The sequence below is a fragment of the Heterocephalus glaber genome, unplaced genomic scaffold (genome assembly GCF_053883595.1).
Source record: "Heterocephalus glaber isolate CG9 unplaced genomic scaffold, H.glaber_assembly_v1.0 deba00000818, whole genome shotgun sequence".
Taxonomy (NCBI): Eukaryota; Metazoa; Chordata; class Mammalia; order Rodentia; family Bathyergidae; genus Heterocephalus; species Heterocephalus glaber.
Genome location: NW_028258164.1, coordinates 8,652,345 through 8,665,013, shown reverse-complemented (window position 1 = coordinate 8,665,013; position 12,669 = coordinate 8,652,345). Strand labels below are relative to the sequence as shown.

The window sequence follows — 12,669 nt, the reverse complement described above, 5'->3', positions numbered from 1 at the left end:
CCTGCCTGCCTCTGTCATTTAGCTGAGAAAGCTGAAGGCCAGAGAAGGTAAAGAAGGTGAAGGACAGGCTCACCATCTCTCAGGGGGTCTTCACCCAGCAGGACTCTGAACCCAGGTTCTGTTGGTTTCTGTCCTCGATAGTGGCTCCACGTAAACCATGCCAGAGCCCACCTTATCACTGGGCTCCTAATGTTCACATGGGAGAGGGGGTGTTCAAGGGAGATGAGAAAGGAAGTATGGCTTGTACTTGGACCAAAAACCCAGTTAGTACTGAAAGTTATGCATCTTCCTAGACTTGAAATATTGAATCATAGGATGACTTAAATATTTGTCTTACTTAACAGACACTCAGACAGTTATATTGTGTGCCAGGCATTGATTTAAGAACAAGTCTTAATCCACCTACTTTGAATCTTAAATAAATTCGTAATGCAGGTGTAAGTTTTATCATCCTTCATTTAGAGGAGAATTAAGTAACGCCCAAAGTCACCCAGCTTGGACTTGGAGTCAAGCCATCTGGTGGGAGTCTGAGTCCCTGGCCATTACACTACCCTGCTAGAAGGGAACATCTGTCACCATGGTGAAGTCGCCCCACAAAGAAGGGACGTGCAGTTGACAGAGAAAGGTGCAACTGTCAACTGATTACTAGAAAGGGCATAAAGGGGATTTCAACTGTACACTAAACAAGACATTCCCGTTACCCATCGCTTGTGTGAAATCTATGATTTTCAACTTTAAAAAGGCACACGTGATTAAGACAATGCAGTCAATGCAGAGACATAAAAAGTTGTCTCTCCCCTGTTCCTCAGATTAAATATAAGCAGGTAGAAAGGTTTTCTTCCCTTCTTCCCACATAACACGAATTTGGGTCCCTGTATATAAATGAAAGCCTATTCAACAATTTCTACCATCTGTTTTTCCGTGGGCCATGTATCAAGGAACATTCCCCCGGTATGTGAGATTTAAGCTCTTCCTAGAAGTGCACTCCTGAAGAGTGCACCGACGGTTTCTATGGTAATTTGTTCAGCCTTTTCCTTACTAATAGGCATGACCCAGAGACGTTTATGCCTTTAATAAAACGGCCTTATAGATTGTTAAGGATGGCACCGCCAGCCTCCCTAATCCTCCGCAATGCCGAGCCTCGGGGCTGGCGACACAAAGAAGCACTGTCCCCTGCCAAGCGCCGCCCCTCGGGCTCCCACTCCAGCCCAAGAGGAAGTGGGGAGGAGGAGACTCCTCAGGAACCCTCCTTCCTCGCGCTCGGGTCTGCTCCCAGCTCGGGCACAGCTCTCGGCTCGCCATCCGGGCCACAACTCTGTAGGGAGGCCCCGGCCCCGCCGGCCAGTGCGCCCCGGAGCCCCCGGCCGCCCGGGTGGATAGCGCAGGGTAACCCGGTGAGTGGACCCCTCCGAAGACCTGCGGCCTGGGAAGGGACCGGCTACGAGGAGCTGGGAGCAGGGGTTACTGGTGGTGGGACTGGGTCCCGGGGGCGCACGGGGAGGGGGGCACTGCGGGCCTGGGTGGGGTCCACCCTGGGGCAGCCCGGGGGAGCTTTGTGTCAGTGCAGCTGCCGGTCATTTTTCTCTGCTCCCCGGCTCTGCACCCCCTCCCCCTTGCCGCACGGCTCCTGCGCCCCGCGTTCTGACAGCGATATTGGTGTGGGCTGCGCTTTGTGTGGTCGCGTTCCACTCAGGCGTGACTTCCAGAAACAGCTTTCTGGGATGAGAAGACCACGGCCGGGGAAGGAGGCCGGGTTGGCTCGGGGGCTCCCAGGTATCTGGTGACAGAGCATCTCTTCTGCCTCGCTGCCCTTGGAACTTTGCAATCAGGGTCTCTGGGACCGAGATTCTCTTGCTCTCTTGCACTGTTCCCTGGAGACCGGGTGGGGCTGGAGGAGAGGGCAGCGCTCTGCGTGCGCCCACCTCACCCCGACCTCGGGCCCTGCGGCCTGGAGAATTTTCTGCCAATCGCGCTGAGCTTTCCTGCTGCGCTCCCCTCCTCCCAGGCTGCCGCCCCGCCCCAGCTCCTCCGTCTAGGCGTCAGCGGCTCTGGGCCTGGGAGGGAGGAGGGGAGAGTGGAAAGGGGCCGGCTCCGAGTTTATAGAGGGCAGCCCCGGGGAGTTTAGGAGAACATCGCTCACCCATTATCCATTTCATAGAGACCCTCTGAGGCAGTAGGGCCAACACCTAGGAGGAAGCTGGACTTTAATAAAAAACAAACAGCAAACATGAAAATCACCCTGGTCTTCTCATCCCGGGCAAGGGTTCCTCAACTCTGTTGTGCTCCTGGAAGTCGCCCAAAAGGAGATAGGTGCAAATAGGACTGAGAGAACAACAGAGAGCCCCATGGGGGCTCAGGAATTAAGAAAGAAGGGTGGTGAAGCCGAAAGCTTTGCTTCCTCAATTCTATAGTAATGGTGGTCATGATCACTGTTATTATCAGTCCATTCCCCATGGGGAGTTGATACATTTGCATCACACAGCTTAATCATTTTTATCCTCTTCTCCCCTCCCACCATCTCTTGGTTCTCTTCCCATTTGCAAAACATTTATCTCACTACTTCCTAGTATCTGTCCTTATTTTGCTCTGTATTTATATTTTTGGGTGTCTCACATATATATGAGAAACCATGCAATATTTAAGCTTGTATGTCTGATTTATTTCACTTAACATTATGGTTTCAGGTGCATCCATTTTCCTACACACAACTCAAGTTCATCCTTCTTTATGGCAGAGAAGGTTTTGTTTTTAAGCTGAGTGGTAAATATACACAATTTTAAGTTTTTAAATTGTTTTGCTGTTACTTTACTGTTTATATCCTTCCATGGACATTACATATTCTTGTAGATGTGTGAATTAAACATTTTCAAATTAAAATTAGCTGGAATGTCTAGGGTTGAACCAGCTCCTTTGTGGATTAGTAGAAGTTGATGGACATTCAAAAGGAAGAAAGAAACAAAAGCGTTCATGGAAAAAATTCTCACGAAGAAGAGAAGATATGAATTATTGGATGTCTGTGCTCTCAATCAATTTTCAAGGTCAGGCTGGCTATTTGCTGAAGAAGTGACCATAGGTGTGTCCTTACCTTCATACCTCTCCTCCAGGCATCTATCCTGTGATTACCCACTCATTCTCTTGAGGAATCAAAGAGTAAAATGTATTCTCTGACCTGGCACTTCAACTCTTACGTTTCAAGGTCTGAAACTGAGCTATAATCTTGGATGTGAGTGGCATAGAATCCAAAAGTTTCCACCATTCCTATGTACATGTCTTCCAGGGAAAATCCCCTCTAGGCCCATGGAACTGCTTTGTGTTAGGAGTATAAACTCTGCTCTCCCTAGTTACAGGTCCTGCTTGGGGTGCTTTTTGCTTCCGTGGTGACTGTGTACAAAATTAAAAGGCCCAGGGAAGAAAGAAGAAGCCATAGGGGAGGTTAAGAGGAGAAATAAAAAAATATTTCCCCAGGTGATGTCCATCTGAGTTCACCAAGCTAGGAAACAGGGATTCAGGCATCAAAAGGAAGCATTTGATTCAAAAGACAAGTCTTGTCACTCATAGCTGGTTAAAGTGGGAACAGAACCAGATACAGAGTTCAAGGAACCTCACAGAGGAGGAAATGAAAAACACAGATGTGCAAATGAAAGATGATGACATGGTTTTAAAGCCAGTGAGATAGGACCTGTCGATTGATCTATTGTTTAATGTGTTTAATTTTTTAATTGAACTTGTATTAACCTGGGTTCTGTTTTAAATTATAATAATGTACAGCAATTCAGAAGGATATAGACTTGTTTTTTAAAAAATACTATTCAGCTCTTCCTTTCTCAATATAATCAAAGCTAGGATATTGAAATGTGGCCTCCATAGATTGTGTATACATAAAAACTAGCGTTTAAGAAATATTTATATATTCCTGATGCTAAAGAAGGTGGACACAGCACTAGATTTATTGGAGTAGGTCCTAGATTCACCATCTACCACCCATGGGACTTTGAGCAAGTGACAAACTATCAAGCTATTTGGGATTTTGGTTGTTTTGTTTTACCTGTCTATAAAATGGGGATAATGATAATACATACGTCATAGGTTTATATAGATTTATTATCGGGATTAAATAAATGGCATGAATCAGTTATTACAATGCCAAAACCTAAAAAACAGTATTATTATTACTGTCACTACTGCAATTACTACTATCATTACCATTATCTTTATCTATAAAAATCCGCTCATGTCCTATATATCATAATGAGTTGAAATTTTTACTTAATATATATCTAGAACTTTCTAGGTAGATGAAAAATAGATTTAATTTATCTTTGAACTAGCTAGTGAGGGCAGAAATGTGAGTTCTATGTTCTGGTCAAGTAGCACATTAGCACTGGGGAAAGTATGGACCCAGAGAGAAGGGTCCTATGGGCAGTCCTTGAGGGGGGAAACTGTGGGTGGGAGTGGGGGCAGGTCAGGTACAGTGGAGTGTCAGGGGACGCGTGAAAGGTGGGTAAGTGTGGGACTGAGTTGGAGATCCAGCATCCACCAGACTGGAAATTGATACGAGGAAATATTCTTTGTGTTTGATCTATGTCCATTTCTAGGTTTTCTTTTTTTTTAAATCTCCATTTGCAGTTTTGTGTGAGAATCTATATATATATATCTATATATATATATATATAGATAGATATATATATCTTTATTTAGTTACCTTTCTTATTGCTGAGACAAAATACCTGACAGCCTCAAGTTAAGGAGGAAAGGTTATTTTGGTTCCTAGCTTGTAGAGGTTTCAGTACAGTGTGCTGGACCCAAGGCAGGATGGCATAGCAGAAGGGCATCACAGAGGAGAATCAGTTCATGATGTGGCAGGCCAGGCAGAAGTAAGCAAATAAGTAAAGTACCAAAGCAGCAGTTCCAAGCAACAAGCCTGCCTTTATATGCCATCCAGGCTACACAAACCCAGGATGGCTCTTCCCATTATCAACACCCAGAATGATGCTAAATCAATTAATGGACTAATTCACACACATCCAGGTTGTTTTGAAAGAGTGAAGACATTCTAGATCCTTCATCAGATTGTGATAGTACTCTCCCCATAGCCTTTCCACCATTGAACATTAGCTACCTTCTGTATTTACTTTCTTTACTTTCTTCACATTCTTCTTTCCTCCACTTCCTTCTCTTTCTCCTAGTTCTTTTTTGACAATCCTGTGGGCAACATACATTATGTTTCCTATTGACTGATGAGGTTGAGCATTTTTGTTTTCTTAGAGTTAGCCATTTAACGTTGCTCTTCTTTGCATATCTTCACTTAGAAGAGTAGGATTTCCACGGAGAGAAAGATGTGGGTGAGAAGGGAAGGAAAGTGAATGAGGCTGATCTGAAATGGAATCAGTGTCTGTCTAGGGACACCAGGTAGGCTTGGAGTTGCAGGGAGAGAGGGAACAAGAGATAAGTGAAGGAGCTACCACCCTGGAGTCATCACAGACCAGGAGGAAGGAGCTAGGTCTTCCCCTGTGGATATAGAGGAAGATCTGGGGATTTTTCTTCAGAACAATAATATAGTTAGAAAAGTTTTAAGACCTTGATGACTTAGAAATTGGATTGATCTAATCCATACATGAATTACTGAAGAAGTAAAGTAAGTTAATGGCAGTGTGATTAGAAGTCGTGAACAAGGACATTGACAGTACTTGTGGCCAACTGATCATGGGAATAATAGGACAAAAGAACTTACTGCGACTCTGTGGTTTACTGTCCTAGTTATTTGTGGACAACAGGAGGGGCCAAGAAAAAAACAATCTTCTTATTAATGTGTTTGCTGGTTGTATATTCTCAATAGTTCTCTGAGGTAGATAGGTAGATAATCCTTGTGTTTAACTGCTAAAAGCATCAAGCTTATGCAATTTACCTCAGAGGGGCTCTTTTGGAGGAAAATAATGAGTTTAAAACTTCTTTAGTTTCAGAAACCAGCTATGAATGATTTCTGTCCTCTTTCAGTTGGGGTTTTAACCTTATTCGCTACTTCAGGACAGGACTTTTTTATAGATAGCTGTGGAAAGCACAGTGCTGTCCAAGACTTTTTCAAGGACTCAGAAATAATGGAGAAATAACTATAATAATCTTTAGCACCAGTATGATCATTAATCTTAATATTGGCTGCAAAAAGGACAAATATAAAATCTGAATCAATAAATATTCAATCCAGTGTTTATAAAACCCAACATTATGTTAGACTTCTTTTTCACTTTGTAAGAATTTCCTATTATTCACATACTTAAATGATTTATTTTTAACCAAATAAATATCAGCATATACATATATGTTTATGTAGAAATAACTGAATGCTGATGAAAGGGCACGTAGCCTGTGTTATTCCCTCTAATCCTCAGAACCATATGTGATTGATACTGCTATTTCTATTTGATGAATAATGAAATTAAGTTTAAGATGTGTTATCCAAGTCTTGTAGTTAGTTTGACTTGGGATTCAGACCTAGACAGCTTTTAAGCCCAGCACCTGAACCTGTAATTATTTTGCATGTGAGAGTGAGTCTTATGGTTTGGATGTGTCCCTCAGTGTTCATGTGTTGGAATCTTAATCCCTAGTGCAAACATGCCCAGAGAGGAGACCTTTAAGAGGTGGTGGTTGGGCTGGGGATTTAGCTCAGTGGTTCCGGTGCCTGCTCTGCAAACGCAAGGACCCGAGTTCAATCCCCGGTACCAAAAAAAAAACAAAAAACAATAAGAGGTGGTGGTGAATTCAGAGTCCTCATGAATGGATTAATACCATTATCCAGGTAGTAGGTTAGTTCTTACCAGAATGGGTTCCTGATAAAAAGAACCATTCAGTCCCCTTCCTGGATCTCTCTCACATGTACCCTGTTGCCCTTCTGCCTTCTGCCATGGGTTGATGTAACACAAAGGCTCCAAGGAAAAATAGAGAAGAGGTTAAGGCCAAAGATAAAAACTTAGAAAATGTCTACATATGCCAAAGAGAAATAAAAGAAGGTCAGAGAGTAATGGGTTCCAGAGTATGAAGATAAAGAGCTTGCTCAGGATGGGAAGAGCAGCCATGCCCAGAGCTGCTGCATGCTCAGGACAAGAAGCCATGGATGTCTTGATTATGAAAATACCTGTTTTTGGAGGTCTGTTTCAGTCAAGTTCGTATAGGTCAGACTGTGGAGCATCCTTAAGGGGAGCTCATGGTGAAGCAGAGGACACTTGTGAGTTCACATTCATTCACCAAGTGTCACATCTTCCTTGGCTGTGTTCCAGTGCAAGCAAGAATCTGCCATCTTTTCATGACTTGTTGCCATCTGCACTTGGTTGTCCAGGACTTGGATTCCAGGCACAGAGGACTTATGTGGCCTCTTACTCAGGCTGTGACTTGGACCAAAGAAACTTTTCTAAGAACCCAGACTTTTTGGATTGAAATTCCAAATTCTCCAAGCAGGGATTAAGAAAATCAGTGTGGAGGCCAAAAAGAATGGGCACTAAAAGAACAAAATGTTGCACCATTATATCAGTGCTTTGAGGTTGCCATATCTAATGAACACAAATAGAGTGGTTTAAAGTAACAGGAATTTATTCGCTCACAGTTCTGGAGGCTTAGAAGTTCATTATCCAGGCATCAGGAATGTTGGCTCCTTCTGGAGGTTCAGAAGTGGAATCTGTCCATGCCTTTCTAATTTGAGCTTCTGTTTTTTGCCTACATCCTTGCTGTTCCTTGGCTTGTAGACACATAACTTCAATCTCTGCTTCCATCTTCTGATAACACCTGCCTCGATGTATCTGTATCTCTTTGCACCCAGATATCCTTTTCTTATCATAACATCAGCCGTTGGTCCAGGCCCATCCAAATCCAGTATGACCTTATTTTAACCTGAACACATCTGAAAGACACTATTTCCAAGTAAAGTTACAGATACTAAGTTAGGACTTCAAAATATCCCTTCAGTGGGCACAGTTCTGCCTTCATTTCCCTCTTCTGTTTTTGTCCATCTATGATAGAAAAGTGTCATACTCTCTGAGTTTGACCCTACGAGTTCAAGTGGACAGGGCATAATGGGTCTCCTTGATTGTAGACCTGGACACTGACAGCTTTAGTCATTTCACGTGTCAGTGTCATCTGCACTGTGAATTGCCCCATCTGGTAAGAAAGGGGGAAACTCTGCTTGTTTTTATTTGTCTGTTTGTTTGTGTACTCCTTGCCAAGCTAAATCTTTGCTTTCTTCTCTATAGAAACCACTGGAGCCATGGCGACTCCCTCTGCTGCCTTCGAGGCTCTTATGAATGGAGTGACAAGCTGGGATCTCCCTGAAGATGCCATCCCATGTGAATTGCTTCTTATCGGGGAGGCCTCATTTCCTGTGATGGTGAATGACATGGGCCAGGTCCTCATTGCTGCCTCCTCCTATGGTAGAGGCCGCCTGGTGGTCTTATCCCATGAAGACTACTTGGTGGAAACTCAGCTGTCTCCCTTTCTTGTCAATGCTGTGGGGTGGCTTTGTTCTTCCCCTGGGGCTCCCATTGGTGTACACCCATCCCTGGCACCTTTGGTCAAAGTCTTCGAGGGTGTTGGAATAGAGGCAAAGATTGAGCCAGAAGTGAACGACTCCTTGGGGGTTTACTGTATTGATGCCTACAATGAAAATATGACTGAAAAGCTGGTCCAGTTTATGAAGCGTGGAGGAGGTTTACTCATGGGAGGCCAGGCCTGGGATTGGGCCAACCAAGGTGATGATGAAAGAGTTCTGTTCACATTCCCTGGGAACCTGGTGACCAGTGTGGCAGGTGTGTACTTCACTGACAACAAAGGAGACACCAGTTTCTATAAAGTCTCTAAGAAGATGCCCAAGATCCCAGTCTTAGTTAGGTGAGTACCTGACCCCACTGTGGATGGAATTGGCCCCAGGTTAAAATGTAGACATGGTTCTTATCTTCACATTGCTTCCAGGCTAACAGCAGAGAATCTGGCACTCAGACATGCGTTCTTCACAAAACAAGTAGATTTTTAAAATATTGTAAAGCCCAGGAGGGGCAAAGTCCTCATTGCTCCTGCCTTTCCAGGCAGGATTATTTTGCTGTTTGGTGAGAGTACTTCTTTATTGGCCATGGAGTCACCCAATATCTAGCTTAATAAATACACTCATGACCTGAAGAGTTAGCACAATAACCAGGAAGATTCTTAGAAGAAGGATTCTTTCAACTGAAATGCAAGGAAAAGGAAAACACTAAGGATCCCATAACCAAAGTCTAGAGAGAAGTGGGAAAGTCTAGAAATTTCCAACCAGATCAGGTTAGAATGAAAATAGGAAATAAGGGATTCAGAAATTGAAATAACAAAATAGATGGTACAAATTATATGTGCTAAATCTAGGATTTAAGAGAGAGATTTTTATCTCTGGGGTCCAAGACTAAATCATTGAGAATGAAGAATATAAGTGATGAGTGCAGAGAGAAAATGCACTGAATGAAAATTATTTGAAAACATCACCTAGTCTGTTTTATTCACACATAGTGCTGTATATGTGGCAGGTTAATAGATGCTCAAGAAATATTCATTGGACATAAATTACATGGATGGATATAGGGGGTGAATATACATGGATGAATATAGCTGGAGTGCTCACAAGAGTAGAAAAAGTACATGAAGCCACTCTATTGTATATTAAAATTCTCATATTCCTTGGAACAGAGAACACTGATATTTCTGGCTGATAGGGTCAGGGTAAGGTAGGATTGGGTGAGGAAGATGCATAGAGCTGGAGGTATGGGGAATGAATGAGCTGCAACCTCTCCTAGGGTCGAATGTTTTGGGAAAACCAATCAGAACAGTTTTTTTGTTTTTGTTTTTTTCAGAACAGTTTGTCTACTCTCTTTTGGATGACACCTGGCTCCATTTTAACCTAAATACAATGGTACATAAGTTCACAAACTTAATTTGTTCCATGATTCTGGAAAAAATGGCCGTGTTCATGTTCATGAGGGAGAAAGATGACCACAGTCATGTTTGTCATCCAGTGTGGAGTTCGAAAACAAAAACAACGTTTTTCCAAATGCTTCTATTTGCGAACCAAATTGTTCTCAAACAAAAGCATTCATGAACCAGGAGACACCACATTTTGGGCTTCTGAGAAGTAGTTCAGAGTGTTTATTCATCCACTCATTTAGCCAGAGTTGATGGAGTGTAGTCCATATTCTAGACATTTCTTATTTTAAGAACACAGTTTACAGATAAGAAAACTAAAGGCCCAGAAATATATCTAATAAAAAGATCGGGGAAGAAATGTCAAAAACCACATAACTCCTATTGAGGGCTACATTATTGTAGTTCAGTAGAATCTGGAAACTTGGGACCCATGACCAGGGACTGCCCAGTGTGGCATTCATTGTCCTTTCAACTTTCTTTTTCCCTCCAAAAGAAGCAGAAACTCCCTGTCTTTCTTTACGCCATTACTCCCATGAGACTGATTTTTCAGTCTGTAGTGTTCCCTGCATGTTCACAAAGTTATCAGAGATGCATGAAAAAAACCATTGTACAAATACTAAGGTCTGTATGCTCACGTGCTCCAATTGAAAACACCCCTCTGAAACCTGACTTAATCAGCATTATAAACTGATGCTGTATGTGTTCCTTTTGGTTTGAAAAATGCTGAAGGGCTATTGGCCACAAAAATTATTTAGACTTCCAAATTACTAAGGAGATTTCAAAGTTTTGAAAATTTAAATTGTCTCAGATGAAATAAGAAACTGTCAAATTATTGAATATAAACATGAATACAATTCTCCAAGTGGCTTGGAAAAAATACCTGAGCAAGTTTTTTTTTGTTTGTTTGTTTTTTTGTACCAGGGATTGAACTTGGGACCTTGTGCTTGCAAGGCAAGCAGTAGAACCACTAAGCTAAATCCCCGGCCTCCTGAGCAAGTTTTAATAAATTTATTTATAACAAGGATCTGCATATCCTTAGAAGTCATTACTAGTTATATGTTAGCTATATAGAGAATAGATTAGTAAAAAAATAGTTGGTTAGTTGATAAATGATAAAACTAAGTGATGAACCACTAGATAGACTGATCATGACAATAGGAATGTTAACACAAATTGTATATTTCAAAAATGGAAGAGAAGAGATTAATACAGGGCCAGGGATTTAGCTCAACAGTGCTGCCACCTGCTTCACAAGCGCGAGTTTCTGAGTTCGATCCCTGGTACCAAAAAGAAAAAGATTAATACAGATCCTATCAAAATGATAATATGGGAAAATTATAAGTTTATGCAAATAAGTTTGTCAATTTAGATGAAATGGACATTTCCTAATAGACATAAATTACCAAAATTGACACAAGAAAAAACCATAAAATGTATGCTAAATTCTAACTAACACTAAATCCACTATGGTATCCTGGATTGGATAGTAGAAGGCATTGGTGGAAAAACTGCTAAAGTTGAAAAACTGCTAAAGTTTATATAAAGTCTGTAGTTTAGTTAATAGTGTTTGACCAGTGTTAACTTCTTAGTTTTCTTAAATAAACCATGGCTGTATAATGTATAAATTTTAGGGCTGGGGATTTAGCTCAGTGGTTCCACCACCTACCTTGCAAGCACAAGGTCCCAAGTTCAATCCCTGGTACCAAAAAAAAAAAGAAAGAAAGAATATAATGTATAACTTTAGATGAAAATTGGTGAAAGGCAAATAGAAACTCTCTGTACTGTCTTCACAGCTTTTCAATTTTTTAAAATTACAAAATAAAAATTTTCGTTATAACCCACAACACAAAGAAAACTCTAGGCTCTGATAGTTTTAAATGTGAAGTTTATTAAGCCTTTAAGGGACAAATACCAATCCTCTATGCAAACTCTTCCAGAAAATAGAACAGAAAGTTTTTCCTAACTTGATTTTTAAATCACCATTTCTCTGAGACTTTCATCAAAGAAAGACACTGTAAGAAAAGAAAACTATTGAACAATATTGCTCTTGAACATGGATGCAAAGTTATTAACAAAATACTAGCAAACAGAATACAGCAATATACAAAAAATAGTACATCATAGTAAGGTAGAGATGTACCAAGCCTGCATGGGTGGTTTAACATTTAAAAATCAAATTAACATATTAAAAGAAAAATATGAGAAAGCCATATAACTCAATAGGTGCACTAAAAACATTGACAGAATTCAATACCAAATCATGATAAAATTTCAGCAAACTGGAAATTAAAAGGAATTTTCTGTTAAGAAGTATCTAGCTAAAAAAAGATTCTTAATAGTGGAATATTGAGTGTTTTCCCCTAAAATTAAAACAAGGTATGGAAGACTACCTGCTCTTACGCCTTCTGTTGAACATCCTACTAGAGTTACTGATAGTACTGCAATAAGAAAAGGAAATAAGGGATAGAGTATACAGTGTGTATACACTGGACAAAGGGATGAATTGCCCCCCCCCATGGTGTAAGATTTCATCATGCTACTCAGAATGGTAAGCAGTTTAAACCTTGTGATTTGTTCACTTATGTAATTTTTCTTTCAATGTTTATGGATTAGAACTGTGATGAACTGAAATTGCAGAAAGTGAAACTGTGGATAAGAAGACATGCTTGATATCTTTTCTAGAACACTGAGCTAAACAGACAGGAAAAACTTGAATTTTGGTGTTAAAAAACAGATTACCAG

General features: G+C 41.2%; 1 protein-coding gene across 9 annotated transcripts in view; it reads left to right on the top strand.

Moving 5' to 3' along the window:
• The window catches only part of Tcaf1 (TRPM8 channel associated factor 1), a 45,889-nt gene that overhangs the window by 14,041 nt on the left and 19,179 nt on the right, over positions 1–12,669 (top strand). For 6 of the 9 annotated variants that reach the window (XR_015449909.1, XR_015449908.1, XM_004860481.4 and 3 more), the window contains exon 2: positions 8,238–8,871. Coding sequence is in view for 6 of the 9 variants with exons in the window: in XM_004860481.4 (XP_004860538.1) it covers positions 8,252–8,871 (620 nt within the window). In the remaining 3 variants the exon portion in view is untranslated. Of the gene's footprint in view, positions 1–1,211; positions 1,395–8,237; positions 8,872–12,669 lie in introns of those variants that run through there. The other 3 variants (XR_002388046.2, XM_004860482.4, XM_021240807.2) reach the window with 1 other exon arrangement.